At 36.0% G+C, this 22,160-nt stretch overlaps 3 protein-coding genes, 1 non-coding gene and 1 pseudogene across 4 annotated transcripts; 2 read left to right on the top strand and 3 right to left on the bottom strand.

The window, feature by feature from the left end:
• Window positions 1-140: 140 nt before the first annotated feature.
• Window positions 141-1,885, top strand: LOC125575524 (receptor-like protein 46). Its single transcript, XM_048767716.1, has 4 exons — window positions 141-891; window positions 999-1,547; window positions 1,638-1,730; window positions 1,776-1,885. Exons 1-4 carry the CDS (start codon window positions 141-143, stop codon window positions 1,883-1,885), a joined length of 1,503 nt encoding a protein of 500 aa, XP_048623673.1.
• Window positions 1,886-2,337: 452 nt separating this feature from the next.
• On the top strand, window positions 2,338-4,653 carry LOC106390670 (DNA ligase 1). The gene is made up of 2 exons (XM_013831188.3): window positions 2,338-2,489; window positions 2,832-4,653. The coding sequence occupies exon 2, from the start codon at window positions 2,838-2,840 to the stop codon at window positions 4,437-4,439; it is 1,602 nt and encodes a 533-aa protein (XP_013686642.1). The 5' UTR covers window positions 2,338-2,489; window positions 2,832-2,837; the 3' UTR covers window positions 4,440-4,653.
• A 1,655-nt stretch (window positions 4,654-6,308) lies between these two features.
• LOC106393705 (putative nuclease HARBI1) lies at window positions 6,309-7,106 on the bottom strand. Its single transcript, XM_013834378.1, has one exon. It carries the CDS (start codon window positions 7,104-7,106, stop codon window positions 6,309-6,311), a length of 798 nt encoding a protein of 265 aa, XP_013689832.1.
• Window positions 7,107-10,304: 3,198 nt separating this feature from the next.
• On the bottom strand, window positions 10,305-13,550 carry LOC125592390 (annotated as a pseudogene).
• An 8,296-nt stretch (window positions 13,551-21,846) lies between these two features.
• LOC125593628 lies at window positions 21,847-21,953 on the bottom strand. Its single transcript, XR_007329528.1, has one exon. It is a non-coding gene; the product is annotated as a small nucleolar RNA R71 (small nucleolar RNA).
• Window positions 21,954-22,160: the final 207 nt, after the last annotated feature.

Here is a 22,160-nt window from a genome sequence, read left to right as displayed (position 1 = left end):
CACCCCGTTGTGTGTGTTTGTTTGTGTTACAAGGCAGTCTTACTGAACTACGGAAGCTATCATTGAAGCAGAACAAGTTCTCTGGTTCTATACCGTTGTCCATATCACAGTTAACAAAGCTCGAAACGTTCAATATTCAGATGAATTTCATGTCCTTTAAGATCCCAGATGGTATTGGCAGCTTGGTCAATCTCTCAACTCTGTCTATGAGTAGGAACAATTTCTCCGGTGGAATTCCATCGTCAATTCAAAATCTAACAAATCTCGAAACCCTTGAGCTTGAGAATAACAGTGGCTTGTCAGGTGAGATTCCCACATGGCTGTTCCGTCTTCAGAAGCTGAGGAAACTGCGGCTCGGAGGAAACAAACTCCAATGGAACAATAATGGTTCTATCTTTCCACAGTCTAAGTTAACACATCTGTCACTTAGTTCTTGTGGCTTAGAAGGGAAAATTCCGGATTGGCTCAAGAATCAAACAGATCTTTCTTTCTTGGATTTGAGCTTGAATAGACTCGAAGGAAGCTTCCCCAAATGGCTGGCTGATCTGAAAATGGGAAATATAATCTTGTCAGACAACAGACTCTCAGGTTCACTGCCTCCTAGTTTGTTTCAGTCTCTGAGGTTATTCGTTCTTGCGCTATCAAGAAACAACTTCTCTGGTCATATCCCTAACACCGTTGGAGAAACATCACTTATGATACTGAAGCTGTCTGAAAACAACTTCTCAGGATCAGTACCAAAGTCTATAGCAAATATTTACAGGCTGCTGTGGCTGGACTTGTCAAAGAACAAGTTATCAGGCGAATTCCCAAGATTCATTGCTTGCATTGCTCGACATATCTTCGAACGAGTTCTCTGGAGATGTTCCAGCTTCTTTCGGGTTAAACACCGTAAGTCTAACCATGAGTAGGAACAATTTCAGCGGCGAATTCACAAAACTCTCATTTCTAAAGCATCTTGACCTTCATGACAACAAAATCGCGGGTATGTTCCCTAGCTTTATCTCCAGGCTATCTCAATCTCTTGAGGTTCTTAAGAAACAATTCCCTCAAAGGTTCAATCACAGAAGACATATCAACTCTCACAAGTCTCAAGGTCTTAGATCTCTTTGAGAACAGCCTCGATGGAAATCTTGGCAATCTCACAGGCATGGTAGAATCTCCCACGAGCTCATCTTCAATTGTTTCTAGCTTCATTTCCGAAATAACCGACTTATCAGAGACCGAATCACAAGACTTGGAAGTGATTTGGAAGAGAGTAAAGCAAGTTATTTCCAACAGAAACTTTTACCTCTACACTGTCTTAGACCTCTCCAAGAACAAGCTACGCGGAGAAATCCCAACTTCTTTAGGCAATCTCAAGAGCCTGAAGCTTTTGAACCTCTCACACAACGACATCTCTGGATCGATCCCACAAAGTTTTGGAGGTCTCGAGAAGCTAGAGATCTTAGACGTTTCGTACAACAACCTCTCGGGAAAAATCCCGCAAACGTTGTCCAGGCTCAGCGAGCTGGATGTTTTGGATTTGAGCAACAACAATCTTTCAGGTAGAATCCCTGGGAGCTCTCAGCTTGACAGATTAAACGATCCAAACATTTAAGCGAACAACAGCAAAATCTGTGGAATGCAAATTCAAGTATCATGCTCCACAACACGGACAGAGCAGCAGCCAAAAGAAGAAGATGACGAGGAGAAAGAAGCAACAGTTCCATGGGAAGCTGTAGTCATAGGTAGTTCTTGTGGATTTCTTACATCAGTTTTGTTAATGTATGCAGTTGGCTGTTTCAGAGATTCAACACCACGGCGATCTCCAAAGAACAGAGGATTCAAGGACAAAGTGATCCAGTTACCAATTCCGCATGAGGAGATGACCACTGAAAAATGATAAATGATTCGAGAGCACTGTTAATTATCTTCAATCAAGAATCCCTTGTTAAGCATCAAGCAAAAATAATAATTTGGCAACCCTAACTTGTACAAGTCAGTTAACTGTATTATTATCCAAGTCTTGAAAATAAATTGGGATGATAATCTTTTTGAATCTCAATCATAGACAACTAGCAATTTCAAACGGCAAAGCATATGATTCGACTCTCTTTCTGCTTGTATTTTTCTTTTTTTATCATTGGTGCACCCAATACAAAAAGAGTCTAGATTCGCCCCTGCTAATCTATACTCCGCACATCCGTGCATCTATAAATCTCTATCATTGATCATAGCTGTCCGAGAGGGACAAATTCTCTGTTAGGCATTTTGATGTCAAACGTTATTTTATGAGACAAATGTGAAAGGTTGATAAAGTAGGACAGCCCAAAAAGTGTTAGTGGGACCCCATGACCAAAAATGAAAGACGTGTTACACCCAACGCGTAGGGTACACCGTCACCTCCGTGTGACTCATTCCTTTTATACCACCTAAAACCCATCTCAGATCCAATACAGATCAATTCGATCGTCTTTCACAACACAGAGAACAAAGAAAATTATAAGGTACCTAAGTTCATTTTTGTTTTAATGTATTCCATGGATCTCTAGTTTCTTCAATAGATCTGCAATTTTGGTTTCTTATGAATTTGCTGCTCTTTACTTGGTATATTTTTTTCTTATGTATCTGACGAACTACTCTGAATATTGGTGTCACACCATACATATATCTATATATATATATATCAAACACAACAAAAAAAAAAAAGCATATCGTGAAATTTCAGTTATCTAAATTTTGGATGAGCTATATGTCGATAATAAGTGTTGATCAACTAGCCAATATCAACTAGTCGTTGTAGCTCTTCTTTTATTATAACAAATATTTATTTCTTCTTTCTCTATCAGGGAACCATGTCATCGAACCAAGAAAATGTCAAGAAAGAGAAACTTCATATAACAATGAAGACACAGGAAGTGGATCCAAATGAGAAGGGAGAGAAGGTTGAGGTGGAGATGGAAGTTAAGGCCAAGTCAACTGAGAAGGTTAAAATAAAGGACGACGAGAAATCAAAAGACGAAAAGGAGAAAGAAAAGACAAAGGTAAAAGATGAGGTAGAAGAAGACAAACATGCCGAGAAGAAAGATGAAAAACGTGTTTCAAGGAAACATGGGAAAGATGAAGAAGGCCATGGAGATATGGAAACTGAAGAGCATGATAAGAAACAAAAGAAGAAAACTAAAAATAAGGAGAAGAAAGATGAGGATGTATCACAAGGAAATGAGGAGTTAGAAGATGACAAAGAAGGTAAGAACAAGGTGAGTAAAGAGAAGAAAACGAAAGAAGATTCCAAGGGTGACAAGAAGAAGAGAAAGGAAGAGAAGGATGAGCCTGAGGAAAAAACCGAAGTTAAGAAGAAAAAAGAGAAGAAAGATTCTGATGTAAAAGTTGAAGACACAGAGAAGGAACACAAGAAGAAAAAGAAAGATAAGGAGAAGAAAGATGAAGATGTATCACAAGAAGAAGAAGAAGGTAATAAAAAGAAGAAGAAAGAGAAGGATGAATCAGGTGCAGACGGAAAAGACAAGAAGAAAGATAAAGAGAAGAAGCCGAAAGAAGAATCCAAAGATAAGAAAGAAAAGAAACTGAAAAAAGGAGAAAATGATGAGCATGAAGAAGAAGAAGAAGGGGAAAAAAAAGAGAAGGATGAATCATGTGCAGACGGAAAAGACAAAGAGAAGAAACTAAAAGAAGAATCCAAAGATAAGCAAGAAAAGAAGCTGAAAAAAGGAGAGAATGATGAACATGAAGAAGAAGAAGGAGAAAAGAAAAAAGAGATGAAAGAAGATCACAAGGAGGAAAAGAAGAAGAGTAAAGATAAGGAGAAGAAAAAGGAAACTGATGAGAAATGTGAGAAAGAAGCAGACGATGAGGATGAAGGAGAAAAGAAGCAGAAAAAGAAGAAAGAGAAAGGCGAAAAAGATAACAAAGAAGATAAGAAGAATGAGAAAAACCTTGAAGTTGAAGTGTTGTCCAGAGATATTAAATTTGAAGAACCAGGAGCTGAAGGAGAGGAAGGCAAGTCCAAGGACAAGAAAACTAAGAATAGAAAAGACACCGAGGGAGATAATGGTAGTGAAGAAGAGAACCAAAATAAAGAAGAAGGCCGGAAGGGTGAAGAAGAGAAGAAAAGTAAGAAGAAAGACAAAGAGAAGAACAAGAAAAAAGACCCAAAGGAAAAGAAAAAAACAAAGGATGAAGAAGAGAAGAACATAGCAGGGTCAAAAGATGAAGATGGTGATGAAGAAACAGAGAAAAAGGAAGAAAAGAAAGGAAAAGGTGTGAAGAAGCTTGATGATACCAAGAAGAAGGGTAATGACATTGGTAAGCTGAAAATGAAACTAAAGAAGATTGATGAAAAAATAGGAGCTCTAATGGAGAAAAAGGCAGAAATTGTGAATCAGATTAAAGACGCAGAGGGACTGGGAAAGGGAGAGCAAGAAGGTGAAACATGAATAGTTTGGAAGCGTCTGAAAAAAACAAACTGGCTTAACAATATCCACAGAGAAGCTTTATGTGGAACTGGACTTTAATCTTTTATGTTTTCTTTTCTTGAGAGTTGTTGTGATAACTTGAAATGGTTCATGTACCTTTGGTTTTGTTCTTTCATATCATCCATGTTGTAACAGTTACGATTGTGTTTCTATATTTGCAAGTTCGAACCAAAGAGTTTTGGGCTGGGAACAAAACATATGTTCTTCTCCTTTTCTTGCTGGAACACCATTTCTTCTCTTTGATAGAGAAATAAAAGGGAACATAAACTTTCTATACATATGGTTTAGGGAAATTAGACCTAATGATCGGTACAAAAAACTTAAATTAAGAAAGTAACTGTCATAAAAAAGTAATGTGGGACTCTAATGGTGTTAAATTGTGGGAGTTAAAAGTCGCAATCAAAATTCTAATGTGAATAAAGTAACGTTTAAAGAAACAGCGAGAAAAAAAAGTTATGAGTAGATTTTTAAGATAATTTGTTCAAATTGGACTAATATTTTCGACAAAGACTCAACACAAGACAATACATCTCGAAGAAAGTATTATATGTCTCAAAAGTAAGTCCAAAAGTGTATATCAAATAATGGTCTTGACTTGTCTTTTATACTGATCAGTTCGCTCCAATTACTTCGCGTATTTAGAGTGCACGTGATATATGCATTGCTCCAAGTCTTAGTTATTTTATTATCCATAGACTCGGAGCTTGCTATCCCAGTCTACAAGCCAACAATTTGGACCGGAATATCTGGATTTTGCTCGTTAATCATGTCTCTATTGGCGTTTAACATGTTTTGATTGACGCTTTTATAAACCGGATTTGTGAAATAAATTCTGCTCCAACATAGAATCTCTTAAAACAGACTCAGTGTAAATACAATTTCTTTAATATTTTATTTTTGTTCGCTTCCAACAATAATATGTAGACAGACATGTATACTTTTGTACATTATATAGTATTGTACTCCTCCATTTTTATCTTTTTTCTCCTTCCTTTTCTCTCTTCTCCTCGTCCTCTCTCTCAGACCATGTTTATTGGAGGTTCTTATGATGAGGTTCTTAGAGTAATATAAGAACCCCACCCTAAAAACCTCCAATAAATATGTTTTCACTGCTCCTAATTGTCTTCATCATCATTCCACTTCTCTTCATCCTCATCACCGTCTTTCTCTCTTTCTCTTCCTGATTCAGTGTAGGGAATGATTATGGCCCTGTTCGTTTGGCGGTCGCCAGCGTCAGCGACCAGATTCGGCGACTAGCGGCTGCGACTTGATGCCGCTGGTAGTTGTTCGTTTCAAGGTCGCGCGTTTGATCGCAACGGTTGTCGCTGAGTTGTTCGTTTCCATGCCGCGCGGTTGATCGCAGCGGCTGATCGCAGCGACCGCTGTTTTGTTCGTTTTGATATCGCTTGCGACCAAAAAATATGATTAGAGTTATTTATATTTTTCAAAATTTTGGTTTTGTAACTCAATTTTTTATTTTTAATTTATATTGTATCTTGTACCTAAAACTATATTAATAAACTAAAAATAAAATAAATGTTTTAAAATTTAAAGTCAAATGTTATGAAACTAATAAATAAAAATCAGTACAAATCCAAATCAAATAAACTAATAAGGTAATCGATATCCTCTACTCAACTCACTAGTAATATGATCACGTGAACCTTCCATGACTCTATCACCAGTAGGCTCATATGGAATATGTCCACCATGATCATCACCATCTTCTTCTTCTTCTTCTTCTTCATCTTCATCTTTTTCTTCTTCATCATTATCACCATGTGTATGATATTCTTCTCTTCTCTGCCAACGCACAAAATCATTATCTTCTCAATGTGAATCACGTATGAAGTTGTGTAGAGCCATCGTTGCTGTTACTAGCTTTATCCATTTGATCAAACCATACTTTGGATGCCTACGGTCAAGAATTCTCCATTTTGCTTTCCATACTCCAAATGTCCGTTCAATCACTGATCGCAAGCTTGAATGTCTCCGGTTAAACACCTCTCGACTGTTCGTTGGCGGTCCTCCTCTGTTGAACTGATCGAGATGGTACCGAACTCTGCGATACGGACCAAGATACCCTATTCTTGTGGGATATCCCGCATCAACCAAATAGTACTTTCCATTTGGCGGATGTGGAAAAAAGGGCTCGTTCCTCGCACAGTAAGTCAATACCTTTGTGTCATGTGCTCTATCCGGTACACCCACATAAGCATATATGAACTTCATATCAAAGTTACATATAGCAAAGACATTCATGGTCGGCTCCTGTTTTCTACCTCGGTATGCTTCTGCATTTCGCTTAGGAGGGCGAACTGAGATATGAGTTCCATCCAATGCCCCAATACAATCTTTAAAACATGGCCAGTATCGATCATCATCTCTCAAAGCAGGACATACTCTTGTGAACTCACCATCTTCTGGTTTTAGTACATCTGCAGCAAATTTCAAGAGAACACTCAAAACCTCTTCAAGTTTCCTTTTGACCGTATCCAACGAACGCTGATATCTTTCTGCAATAACCCGTACCGTCTTATCTTGACCCACCACTTCAAGTAACATTGCAACCCCTTCTTCAATATAGACATTGTTCATCTCTTTTAACCCACATCTCGTCGCTAACATCTTACACAAATCTTGAAATGTCCTCTGATTCATGCGAAGAATATCATAACACTGTTGATCTGACCCGTGCATAAGCTGCTGAACATGATGCCATCCAGCACCTCAATCTGTTCTTTGAAGCAATCTCTCTGGCTTAAGCACATCGTCCTCATATTCATCCTCATCATCATAATCATCATCATCATCATCCAAGTACCACCTAACCATCTGCAAGTAATTAAAATCATATATATATAAGTTGTGAATATGAGCTACAAAAGTCATAACAAAAAATATTCATTCGCTTAACAATTGTTACAATCTGAGTCGTAACAAAAAACTGAAACAAAAGTCATACTACAATCCTCCATAAATCTTAATTCCAATCATATGCTCAAGGTAGCTAATCCTATCATCATCACTAGGGAAAGATATAAAGGCCAGTCTGTTTCCTTCATCAGCTTTGAGATGGCTAACAGCAGCAATGTGAAATGGTGACCACTTAATCACTCCAGGCAGCTCATTAAGTATCTCCAATACTTTGTCTAAACAGAACTTACGATCCTGTTGCAACACCACACGATCCTCTGCCATTATCTCTAACATCCTTTCAGCTATCTTATTTTTTTTCTGCCAGAATTGCATTTCGTACAACATAAGGCTCTTGATCAACTTCTTTACGCTTTCTTTTTGACTTTGAACATCCAGCTCTACTTGATCCTTCTCTTGGTGCTGGCATATCTGTGTCAGCAGAATCTGATTCATCTTCCTTTTCTGCATCCATTCTAGAATCTAAGCTAGCTTCTCCTTGCTGAGCACACCATCCTTCTGCTCCAGTCACACTAACAGCACCAAACTCTGCTTCAAACATATCCATGTTTGGAGGTACTTTGTTCTTATACTTTCTTGCACCTGGCCATTCCTGTTTAAGAACATAAAAAAATTAATTCACTTGAAAACTCACGTTATTACTAATCATACAACATTCTCAAACCAGTCTCATTATAAATACTCGCATACTACATTCTCAAACACTAAACATTCTCAAACAAAGACATTTCAAGCTAATATACTCACATTATTAAAGCAATAAGACTAAGAGAACAATGCATACTCAAGTTCTAAACAGAAAAAAAAAACAAAAATCAAGAACAAAGTTATTTACCGCTATGCGTTGATCCCACCAAGCATCTGGCATCTCCAACCGTCCCATAGCATCATAGACAAGTCCGGTTCTGTTGTGAGTCAGCTTCTTAAACTTGACATATGCTTTTCTACAAACATCAACCTTGTTCTTAAACCTGTCCCATATCCATTTCTTACTAAATCTCTCTTCAAACTTCCTAGGGATGAACTCTCTTCCAACTGAATTCATGCCAGTCCTTGGCCTGTTCCCTTTCTTTTTTACTTCAGCATAAAGAGTAAGAAAATACCGACATTCTTCGTCGGTCCAGGTCTAAATAGCAAGTCTCATTAATAGACAAACAAACTAAACTAGCAGAAAAAAACAATCACAAAACATTTAATAAACAAGAGCTGAATTAGAAACTTACATCATTAGCCATTCTTTCTGTCTAGTTGTGGTTTATGTCCAAATCTGTAAAATGTCAACACTGTCATTAAGAAAGCAGAACAATTGATCTTCATCATTAAAACAACAAAAGAAAAAATGAGACTTTGCTAAGAGAATTACCTTAACACCAGCGCTTCTTATTGCTTCCAAGTTTTCAAAGCCTTCATGTTGTACCAAACCAAGATAAGAACTAATAAATGTTAGAAAAAAATACATGGAAAATGTGTATGAGATATCTGCAAACGTGTATACACAACAAGTGAACCTTGAAATACTTCTGGTCAGTCAAAACACTGAGACAGCTGCACCACCTCTTTCATAAGATTGAGCAATCTCGACCTGTCAGCAACACAACCGCATAAATCATGTAAGAAAAATAGAGAATCATATTGTAGAACACCAGAGCATGAAAAAAGCAGCAAGAGTACGTTTTAAAACATGCCCATCTCACTGATTTCACTAGCAATAAACCCTTCTAAATCTCTCAAGTGAAAGGAAAAATTTAGAACTTTCTGAAAGTTTTAAAGAAGGATTTCGAATCACAGAGAGAGAGAGAGAGAGAGAGAGAGAGAGAGAGAGAGAGAGAGAGAGAGAGAGAGAGAGAGAGAGAGAGAGAGAGAGAGAGAGAGAACTGACCTTTGAGCTTTGATGGTAGCCTGCGTGAGAGAGCTGAGGAGGAGAGACGATGAAGAAGCGTAATGAAGAAAGGCGTAAAGAGATCTAGGGTTAAGGACATTGTTTTGTGATTTTGAAAATAAATCAAGGGTATTTTTGTCTTTTTACACTATTTTATTTTTTTGATCGTTGGTTTTCGATCGCAACGCTGAAATTTTCAGCGATCGAAATTTCTGAACGCCGAACGCTGGCGTCTGGTCGCAGCGATCAGTCGCAGAACCGGCGACCACCAAACGAACAACGTTTAGTCGCTAGGACTGGTCGCTGCCGCTAGCGACCCGAAACGAACAGGGGATAACGTCTACCCTGTTTCCTCCTAAACTCTTTTGCACTTAAAAACAAACATTGTAATATATTATCTGTTATGTTTCATTCTATTATAAAATTGTGGAATAGAAATGTAAATGTTTAGTAGTCGGTTATGTTTATTGTTATGCTATCGAGAGATCAATTTTCTATACTATTTATTTGATAAATATAATAATATAATGTAATCCATCAGTTTGTCACAATTCATCATATACTATGTATAAAAAGATTTTTTTTCCATTTTTGTAACAAATTGACAAAGCTTCCAATAAAATCTTTACAAATAGATCTTTACTTGTGTTTTTTACTTATTTTCGATTTTATAGATTTGATAGGTAATTTTAGAATAAACTATAGTAAAAGAAAAAAGTGGAAAAACTGGTGGAAAAAAAGAAACACTTTTACTCTAGCAAAATGTAAAATAAAGATGCGTCTATGTTTTCTTCCATTTAAATAGTAACCAGAGCAGAGTTTTTTTTTTTTTTTTCTTTTTTTTTTGTCATCTGTTGTTTATATTGATTTTCAACTGGATGGTACAAGGCCTGTTACACTGAAGCTGGGCTGTCGTATAGGACGACACCAGAAAACCAAAGCCGACGGTTAAAAGATACAACCCCGAGGCCCAAAGCCATCGATTGCCAAGAGACAATCTTGGAGACAAAAGCACAATACGAAACACTTAAACTAACAAGCAAACTTAGCAAAGACTACACAACAAAGACAAGAAACTAAACATCCTAGACGAGACTCAAAATCCAGCCATAGAGAGAACAAAACCGGCCCGATAGGTTATGTATAACCGTTGCTGTAGATTGAGCTTCCAATGTTCCTTTGCTTCACCGACCCCTCTTCAAAACCAACTAAACTCGCCATTGGACTATGAAGAAAGGATACCACGCGCCTTCTACACGCCTCTTCTCCACTGACTCCTTCCAGATCCAACTCAAACTCACTATTGGACTCTGAAAAAGCTCACTATGCGCCATCTACGCATCTCACCACCACGGCAAAGCTAACCAATCCCTGCTGGACACGCTCTTAATCAAAACAGCCGGTAACCAAAAATCCACCGCCATATGCTGTAGATCTGACGAGATTGACGGCCATAGATTCCGATTTGAAACTCTCCACTTCAATCCATAAAATCGAAGATTTCAACCAGATCTGAAACCCTCTAGACTAAGAAACAAGACTTAAAGCAACAGAGCAAACATACAGAGAAAATATAGTAGATCCGACCGGCGGTGGTGCTAAAGGAGCCACCACGCGCCGGTCACCGGAATCAAGAAAACAGAAGCTTGAGGAAGATGAGTCGCAGGGAGAGAAGAGAGAGAGATATCGTTAATTTAATGAAGGTTTTCTAAAAAAAATTATTTTACAAATTTGAAGGAATTTTGTATGTAGATTTTTTTAAAAAATTTGGAGGCTCTATGTTCGATTCGCTCAGGATCACCCTTGACTCTAATAATACAATCCAGTTACATTCTATGCGTATATTACACATTGCTAATAGCATCTCCAATGTATTACTCCATTTTCTACTCCAAAATAGAGTAAGTTAAGTTTTACTCCAATGTATTACTCCATTTCCCACTCCAAAATAGAATATTCATAATATTTTATATTTTATATTTATTTAAAAATTAGTAATATCACCTTTAATTTATACTATTTGCAAAACAGTCCATTTTCAGATTGTAATAATTATATTAAATACAATATTAACCACAATTATTTTTTTTATTATACAAATACTCGACAAGGTTTATAAAGAAAACATTTATTACATTAAAAATTACATTACATAGCTTAAACACAATAATACATCAACTTAAATTATTCATTAGAATTAGTATAATTTTCCCACAAATGATCAACTAATGCATTTCGAAGTAAAAAATGAGCTTCTTTATCTTTGATTTTTCTGAAACGGGAAAGAAACTCTTGGAATCTCGCATTATTATTTCCTACAATTTCAACTTCTGGAGACGGAACTTCTCTTTCAACTTCAATTGGCGCCTCGAGATCACGTTCATCCTCGATTATCATGTTATGTAAGATGATACATGTAGTCATAATATCATGGAGTACATTTTTTTTCCAGAAACGAACAGGTCCTTTCACAATAGCGAACCGAGACTGGAGAACTCCAAATGCGCGTTCTACATCTTTCCTACATGCTTCTTGTTGCATAGCAAAATATTTTTTCTTTCGACCTACTGGCTCTTGAATAGTTTGCACTATAGTGGACCACTTTGGATATATACCATCAGCTAAATAATAGCCCATGTTATATTCGTTTCCTTGTATGTTATAATGAACAGGAGGAGCAATACCTTGGGCAAGATTAGAGAAAAGGTGAGATGACTCCAAGACATTGATATCGTTGTTGGTGCCCGGCATTCCGAAATATGCATGCCATATCCAAAGATCATAATCAGCAACAGCTTCAAGAATTATCGTCGGTGATCCACTGCGACCAGCATATTGTCCCGCCCAAGCGGTTGGACAATTCTTCCACTGCCAGTGCATGCAATCTAAGCTACCAAGCATTCCGGGAAAACCTCGCTTTTCACCAATGTGAAGAAGTCTAGCCACATCATTAGATGTTGGTGATCGTAAATATTACGATGAATATATTTCCACCATTGCTCGACAAAATCTCTTCATGCTTTCGATTGCCGTTGATTCTCCTATTTTTATGTACTCGTCGGTGGCATCCGCCGGAACACCGTATGCTAGCATCCGAAACACCGCAGTTATTTTTTGAAGAGATGATAATCCAAGTCTACCCATTGTATCCCTTCGTTGTGAGAAGTAGATGTCATGAGTTTCAACTGCATCAATAATACGCCGAAACAGAGGACGAGACATACGATATCTTCTGCGAAATATAGCATCATTGTAGGTAGGATTTTCCGCGAAGTAGTCATTGAACAACCGATTATGTGCACTTTCTCGATCACGGTGGATAAAAGAACGCCCTATAACCGAGCCACCATGAATCGCCTGGTTGCTTTGTTGATGAAGAAAAAACTGAATCATCGCATTATTATTAGCAATAGCAATAAGTATCGCTTCTTCTTGATGATTAAGATCATTGATGATTTCCATATTTTCATCATCAGAAGAAGATGATGATGATGAACCAAGCAAATTTGGTATATTTCTGAAATTGAAATTCATTTTAGAAAAAGAAAATTTAGAAAGAACAAGGAACTATGTTTTTTTGGAATTGTGACTATCACTATTAAAATCTAGTGGTATTTATAGATATATGAAGATATTTTTTTATTTAAAATTTAAAATATATAAGCCAATGAAATGAAGTTGTGTGTACGTTCTTGTTCATAGAAGTATATAGCTGTGACTTAAAATTAATTGCATTTAATGGTTAGTATTATTAGTTGTGACTAATAAATATTTCGATCAGAGAAAACTGATAGTCGTATAGCATCTGAAAAGAAAATACCAATACAATTTATAGACACAAACTTGTAACTGTTAATTTACATTGAATGCATGCTCACTCAACAAATTAAACATATTAAATATTGTAAAGAGAATCTATGTGTGTGCAATTCAGCCAATGGAAAGAGTTAACCAGTGAGAGTGATTGAGAAACACAGCTGAAAATGTTAGGGCCAATTAGAAATCTTGTCAACCACCACTTTGATCAATAAATATTTTGATCAGGTAAAAAGTGAACACATCTAGCAGCTAAAATAAAATTACCAAATGAGAATAATGGACATAAATGTGTTAATGTTAATTTATAATAAATGCATGCTAGCTCAACCAACACAATAAATGTGTTACGAGTGAGAGTGATTGAGAAACACCGCTGAAAATGTTACGGCCAACTAGAAATCTTGTCAAGTACCACTTGTGGTCAATAAATATTTTGATCAGGAAAAAAGTGAACATATCTAGCAGCTAAAATAAAATTACCAAATGAGAATAATGAACAGAAATGTGTTAATGTTAATTTATAATAAATGCATGCTAGCTCACCCAACACAATAAATGTGTTACGAGTGAGAGTAATAGATTAATAGTTTTACACATTTATAAATACTAGTATTATTCACTTCTACTTTCATTCAAGAAATAAACTATTTCATCATTTTACACTCTAAAACTTTAGAAAATGTCTATTCGTTCTCAAAGTTATTCTCAAGAAGAAGATAAACTACTATGTCAAGTTTATATGGATATTTCTCAAGATCCAATAAAAGGTGTTTATCAATCATCCGATCAGTTTTGGTCTCGTGTGATGCAAGCTTATGAAAATGGAAAAGATACAAGCTGGGCTGAACGTACAAAAAGATCTATGCAGTCTCGAGTTCAAACTATTGAAAAGGCAACAAAGAAATTCCATGCATGCATCAAACAATGTGAAAATAGACATCAAAGTGGTGTTTCAAATGATGATATTGTAAGTTCTTTTATATAATTGGTCAATTATACTTATCTTTGTTTGAATAATTAATTTATTTTTATGATGTGTAGTTCAATCAAGCAAAGCTAATGGTAAGGGAAGATCCACTATTCAAAACTGGTTGGAAATTTGATCATGTTTGGAATATTCTTAAAAATTTCGAAAAATTCAATGGTGGTGTCTCAAAAAAAAAGGTGTCAAATACATGTGGTTCCGACATGGAAACCGAAAATCCTACTATGGATTCTCCTACGCAAGCAACTCCAGGTCTGTCTTCATTTTCTTTGAATTCAAATCATGATGAAGACGTTATTGGTGAATCCCCATCTCAAAGACCAAGGGGGATGAAAAAATCCAAACTAAAAAGAAAACTTGATGATCAAACATCGGCGGTTATCAACAGTTTAGAAAAAGGAAATAAACAACTTTTTGGAGCAACTAAACCAAACAAATGCACAAAGAGAACATCATTTTGAGATTCAAAAAAAAAATTATGCATTGAAAGAACTGAAGGAGGAAAACAAAATGTTATTTTTGGATTTGAATTCCGTACAAGATCCAAATATCCGAGCATATATTCAAGCTCAACAAGCACAAATTTTACAAAATCGAAGTCTTCAACAACAAGCTCAGCAAGCTCCTCCTCCATCTACATCGTTTGGACAATATTTTAATAACTTTAATGGATCCGGAGGTGATTTACCGGATTATTAAGCAATTATTTTTGTTGTAAGATTTATTTTATGTTATTTCTTTTGTATGGTGCTTATCTTTTATTTTTTATATGTATGATCTGTTATGTTTTATATTATATATATTTTGTTGCATAAAATAGTTCATTAGATGTCTATATATATAATTAAGAAATGTTAACAGTAAATTTTATAATATATATAGTAAAATAATATTAATATACTTATTTATAACAATTTTACTGAAAATGAAAATATTTAAAGGTGAATGACCATTTTATAAATAAAAAAGTTCAACTCCGTTTTGGAGTAATGAGTTGGTTTACTCCATATTTGGAGTAATCATGTCTATTACTCCATTTTGGAGTGGGTTTTAAAGTGGGATTAGAGATGATTTTACTGCAAAATGGAGTTTGGAGTGTGTTTTGGAGAGATGCTCTAACCCACCCATAAAAATTCTTCAAAAATATATTCATTGTCCCAGTTACTCCTGAATATAAAAGCTATCGACGTAAACTCTCTCCACACTATCAAAGGTCTCTCCAATGGCAACTCTTTTTCCCCACTCCGATTCATTCTCCTTCTTCTTTGTTACATTCATTTCACTGGCTGTTCTTAGTCATCGGCATCCCTCTGCAACAGCCGCAGCAGGTTGTCAAGCTCCGCCAGTGATTTTTAACTTCGGAGATTCTAATTCTGACACGGGCGGACTCGTCGCTGGACTCGGTTACCTCGTTGGCCTCCCTAACGGGCGCTTATTTTTTCGGCGATCCACGGGACGTTTGTGCGACGGACGTCTTCTCATCGATTTCCTCTGTAAGTAAAACAAACAAAGACTCTGTGTTGGTAGTGATTGTGTCAGATCCACCGTCCGTTTGCATCTAAAATGTACGGCTCCGATCACGTTGATACATAAGTGTCGGTGATCGCATGTGTGTTTCGATAAACATATTCGGTCATTGAAATGTAGTAGGACAAAGTAGGTAGGTCCCATGTAGAACATGTTAGAAAGTGAATTAATTAGTTTGACCCTTTGTATCTAACTTTGGTCACGTAAAGTGTTGCATAGTCCCGTCCGGTTTACGGTTCAGTTTATTTGTTTTTTTTTCCACGTTTATAGAAATACAATTAGATAAAAATTAGATTAGTTCAGTTTTGGTTTGTTTTTTAGATTCTGGTTCAATTGCAATTAAAAGCATATTTTGATGTTAAAATAGTTGTTATATATAATATAAATAGACTACTTATTTTTGGACAGGGAAAATTGATATGTTTTAACATTTATGAAATGGTAAAAAATATTTTATATTGATTTTTATATCATATTATTAGTATTATTTATATATATATATACAATTTATTACAGGTAAAATTAATTAATTGTTTACTTTAGAAATTTTTTGTTAAGATATTTTGTTATTTGAGCAATCATTAATGCTGACCATATTTATAAAATTATTTGATTGTATATTTTTAAGGAAGATTTTGTTAAGAATAATTAATGCTGAAAATTAGAATTAGTTAATTTGTAGTGGCGTTATTCGTAACTAAACTGTTAGTTTAACGGTTAGTTCAATATTGTATTTATGTTTTAATAATATAGATAATTTATTTGAACTGCGGGACAAAAATTATTAAATATTAATGTACATGGATGATATAAAATTGACGTAAAAACAAATTAAACTTCAAATAATTAGTTACTTATTGTATTACTAATAATTTTACATGAGATAAAAATACGTTCAATACAAGACAAGTAATAAAATAGTATTTAATAAGAAACAAAAAAAAATTTAATACAAAGAATAATCTAACGTTAATATAACAATATATATATATATATATATATTGTATGTTTTTAAAAGTTAAAACAAATAACCGTTAGGGGGTGTAAGTCAAAATCTAGTTTAAACTATTAAAATCTAAGACTATATACTTTGGTTTATCTATTCAACCTATTAATATTTCGCATCAAATCATCTTTGGTAATTGATAACAAAGGTGGAATGAGAAACTTTGCAGTTCCAAAGAGGAATCCATTGTGCCAAATATGAGAAACTTTGCAATCTGAAAGGAATCTAACACGATGTGACAATCACTGTCTTAGATGTGGGATCATCAATACATTTATAATCCATACTATTTTTTGATTTTTCACCAGTTCTACAAGCATGAGTTTTATCGTTTATCCAATTAGACGATTTTTCCGATATCAAGTGTCTATAACAACTTGGACTACCTTTTCTGGTGTTTAAGAGTTTCATAGAAATCTTTATCCATAGATAATTTGGTATCTCTGAAAAAAATCAAAATGATAAGTTATTTAGATGAATTATCAGGAATCATAGTTCGGATGATGAATGTCGTCAAGCTTGTTATGAAGCGATTGACACAACTATTGGGGAAGTATGACCATAACATCATCCATTAGCTAGTCAAGCTGTAAACTTATAGACTAATGTAAAATGGATGGATCATGAACTCATGAATCACAATATGTTGGTTGTGGCTTGGTGTGGAAAGACTAATAAAGTAAAATCCATCTTTTAAGCACAAAGAATCAGAGAAGACCAGTGTCATCTCTACGGAGCTTAAACCACTTTTACCGATGATAAAAAGTATGTTACACGGTTCAACTAAGTAGCACTTAATTTAAAACGGATTGCAAAGATCTGATTTTTCGATCATCTTTTTCTCACTTCACCTAATCATTCAACATACATTTGACTTCTATATTTTTACGATGATTTTTTTAATAAAAAATCCAGTATTCTATTTATTTAGTTTTAATTTAATATATATATATATATATATATATATATATATGTGCTTTGATTTTCTTATTATTATTATTTTTAATTTATATTACAAAAGAATCTAAAGATATAAACAAAATTTATTTTTTAAATAGTTAAAATTGTATTAATATAAGATTTGTTTTTTGTGTCCAAATCAAACAAAACAAATCTGTAAAATACATAAGTTGATAAATTAATCTATTATAAATACTATGTTTGAAATAATTAAGGTGAAAAAAATACCAGCAACTTCATATGCCGATAATCTAGTAACATGTTGATACGTACCCCATTTTTTAGGTGTCAATTAATTGAAAAGATTCAACTACAAATAATCCACGAAAATTTCACAACTCTTTGACCCTTCTATTGTAGTCATTCAACAATTTAAAATTTTATTCAATACCCTCATTGTGAATGGTGTAAGATAAAATTAACATTGACTGAAATGAAGTTGATCAACCATTTTGAATCAAATATTACACATATAACTAGTCAGGTACATGTAGTTTCTTTGTTTTTGTCAGCATCTAGTTTATATTGAGTTATTTTCTACTATTAGTCTTCCGTATGAAAATGAAGTTTATGTTATAAACCATATGATGGATGTCCATAACCGGACCGGTCCATAAACCGACCCAACACCTAGAGAGAGAGAGAGAGGCGGCTTAGAGAAGGAGAAACCCTAGTTTCCTTTTCCTTGTACTTGTACACTTTCCATATTTATGTCTTTCCTTTTATCTCGCTGTAACTCTCATATACAAGGGCACCTTATGATTGATTAATATAACGAGAACTTACAGATTCCAATCTCTTAAGTTTACAACACGTTATCAGCACGAAACTCTAAATCCCTAAGCTAATACCCAAATCGACAAACCCTAAAACCCTAGCCGGCTTGAACCCTAATCTTCCCGGCGAGAAACCTAAACCCCGATCGCGATACAAACCATCCTGATCCCTAACCTGTTTGTGACCTGATCAACCCGATCCCAGCTCATCCAGCTCGCGTTCCCGACTTGCTCCAGCTCGTTCGCGACAGACGATCAAGGCGTTCCCGATCAGACGTTCGCGACCCGATAGACGCGATCCCGTTCCTGATTTCTCCAGCTCGTTCGCGACATCAGCCTCAATCCGTTCGCGACCCGATAGGAAGCAGCTCGATCCGATAGGAGTCAGCTCGCGTCCCGTTCGTGTTCAGCTCGCGGTTCATCCTTCTTGGTGGTCCGGTTTCAACAAACATCTAGGTTAAAAGGTAATTCGAAATCTAAGAACCTATGAATCGAATTTGGATTGTTTGATAAAGAATGAAACCATAAAACCTAATCTTTATGAATAAAGCCATAGGGTAATAGATCAAACCCTAATGAGTAAATCGAAGCTCTAAAGTTCGATACCCCAAACCCTAAATCGAGATTGATCTATTGATCAATTAAAATCAAAATCTTTGATGGTTTTGAATCTCAAATTAATCTCCTTTGATCTAAGATCAAAATCGAAACACTAAACCCTAATTTGAAAATCGTTTCGATTGTTTGATTGTTTTGAGAATTGATTGTCTTGATCACCTAGAACTGTTGCTAAGATTGTTTAAACTCGAATCTGAATGAATTGAAATTGTTTTGCTTGTTTAAACTGAAACCCTAATTGAAACCGTCTGTTTGATACGTGTTTCCTTATAACATAGTCTTGATTGTTTTGATATCGAATCTGAAACTGCATGCTAGGTTAATTGTTCTAGACTTAATCATACCTCGTGGCCGTGCGGTCTTGTTGCATTCATACCTAACCTGATCACATTGATTGATTGCAATTACACTTAGAACCTTATGCTAGAATGGTAATGAATTGAATCAAATAGCTGTGTGATTGTTCTTTGACTTGGCCGAGAGGTTTTTGATTGCATCATGAACTGATAGAAATCATCTATGCTAGGATTGAAATTTCACAATGAATTTAATGCATTAAACCGAACTGATTGCATCCATAGCCGTGCGGCTTGTTATCTGTCTTGGCCGTGAGGCTTCATTGTTGGTCGTTAAGGCTTATTGCTTTGTTTGATCATTAGAATTGCTAAATTATATAATCTATGATTTGAGATGTCGAAAATCAACCTGAATTTTGCTGCCCTAAATCTCTCTGGAGATAATTATTTACACTGGGCTGATATTCCGTGTTTTTTAACGGTTTTAAACTCGTTTTGGATCAATTAAATGGTCGGTTTTAATTAATGTTTTGGTCTATTTGATGCGTTTTGGTGTTCTTAAGTGTAATATGCAGGTTACTAGATAGCTTGCAAGAAAAGAACGCATTCGGGATTTATTCATAAGCAAGATGCACCGAACAATGGACCGAATGAGAAGTATTGATCGCACACGACATAGATCGACCGATCCATTGTCTGTGGATCGACCGATCCAGAGCTAAGAAGAAAAGCAGAACTTGTCGCTACGGTTTCATGCACTAGATCGACCGATCCGGTCCATGTGGATCGACCGATCCCACGCTCTACGGGCTCCACACGCACCAACGAGCTTTTCACTCCTTTTTACCCACTCCCCTCAATAATGGACGGGAACTCTCGACTTTTGGGACTCAGAAAAGACCAGAGACGACCAAGAAGGAGATTTACAAGTTCTTGAGAGAGATTTGAGAGTTTTGTAACTTGTTTTGTGTGATTTGTGAAGATTTGTAAAGGAGTTCATCTCAAAACCATTTGGAGAAGATCTTCTGAACCTTTACTCTGTTTTAATACAATCTTATCATGTTTTCTTCATCAAAATCGTGTTGTTCTTGCTTAGTTATGTGTGAGTAGTCATCTAGTTGGGTTTAGGGGTTCTCATAGGGGATTTCTTGATGTTTTGATTCATAAAACGTGTGTAGACTAAGGGATTACGTTTTGGTTCTTCATCTAATGGATTTCTTACTGCTTGAACTGAATTGATCACTTAGTTCATGATATCAGATTGTTTGATGCACCGAAAGTGATTGTTTGAACTTCCGAAAATACTTTAGATGAGCAAAGTGTCCTTAACCCTCGGAAGTTGATGTTATTGCGCTTTGTGAACATATTGAACCTGTTCTTAATGCTTGTTTAGAAATTGAAACTCAGCGGAAGTTAGTGTGGAGATTTCTATAACATAGAGAATTAGCGCTACGGAAGTAGGTTAATTCTAATATCGTGTTTGAGTTCTAGACGGTTCTTAATATATCCCTGTGTCTGCCATTAATTGTATCTTGATTAAAAAGAAATCCCTGAGAATTCCCAATGCCCAACGTTTGTTTTAAAATAGTTTTCAAATCGTTTAAATCATCTTTTTACAGCTTGTTTATGTTTTGTGACACTAAAGAAAATTAAATAAAAACATCAAAAATATATCTTCGTTCGCTGTAGCTATTAACTTGTCTGCAACTCTACGTGTGATCATCGGTCCCTGTGGATTCGATCCCGCATTACTACTGCGTACTTTACTGTGCACTTGCAGTTAGATAATCGGGTTAAAACTCGACACATCAAGTTTTTGGCGCCGTTGCCGGGGACCATTTGGTCACCCTAGAGTTAATGATCAGTTTAAGACTATAGCATTTTTATTTTGTCTAATGTTTCTGTCTTTCTCTTTCTGTTTGTGTTTTCAGGTGAATGAGCGGATTTCATACTAGAAGCAAAGGATCATCGAATTTAATACCTTTGGAGTTAGAGCTCGGCCGCCTAGAGAGACAAGTGAAAAAGAAAAGACTTGAGTCCGCTGAAGAGGTTGAAATGGCTGAACACCAAGAAGACCAGTTTCAGGACAACCCGCAAAATCCAATTCCTGTAGATGAACGAGAAGGCAACAATGCTGGTGATAATCAGCAGGCTGGTGTAGCTGCAAGACAACAGGCTGGAGACTATGGCATGCCTAGGATGACGCTTGCACATTATGATACACCAGATGCATTCTATGCCGATCGTTCTGGGATTCGCCCACCTCCCATTGAGAGAAGAGACTTTGAGATCAAGACTGGTCTCATTAATTTGGTGGAGAAAAATCCGTTTCATGGAAACCCGTCTGAGGACCCGATGTATCACTTGGAGCATTTTGAGCGAGTCTGTGACACCAGCAGACATAATGGAGTTCCTCAAGGCGCTTTGAAATGCAGGTTGTTCCCGTTTTCCTTAGCTGATAAAGCTATCAGATGGTTAAAGTCCATCCCTCCAGGATCTCTTACTACATGGGAAGAGACAAGAGCTGCTTTTCTACAGCATTTCTTCACCAAGTCAAGGTCCACATATCTGAGAAGCAGAATTGGAAGCTTTCAGCAGCTTGATTCAGAAAGCTTTCATGAGGCTTGGGAGCGTTTCAAGGAGTACACACAGGACTGCCCTCACCATGGTTACACTGATGTGAGCTTGCTGAACATTTTCTATAATGGAGTTCATGAAGAGAGTCAAGATGCCATGGACACAGCAAGTAATGGTGATTTCATGACCAAGACTGTTGAAGAAGCTTACACCTTGCTGAACAACCTGTCATCCAGCAAAGCAAACCGCAAGTCAAGGTTTGACACCAGCCAGAAGGGTGTTGGTTATGAATCCAAGAAGAT

Source organism: Brassica napus, chromosome C9 (assembly GCF_020379485.1).
Source record: "Brassica napus cultivar Da-Ae chromosome C9, Da-Ae, whole genome shotgun sequence".
Classification (NCBI taxonomy): domain Eukaryota; kingdom Viridiplantae; phylum Streptophyta; class Magnoliopsida; order Brassicales; family Brassicaceae; genus Brassica; species Brassica napus.
Note: the sequence above shows the minus strand (reverse complement) of the source record. Positions and strands in the feature narration are given on the sequence as shown.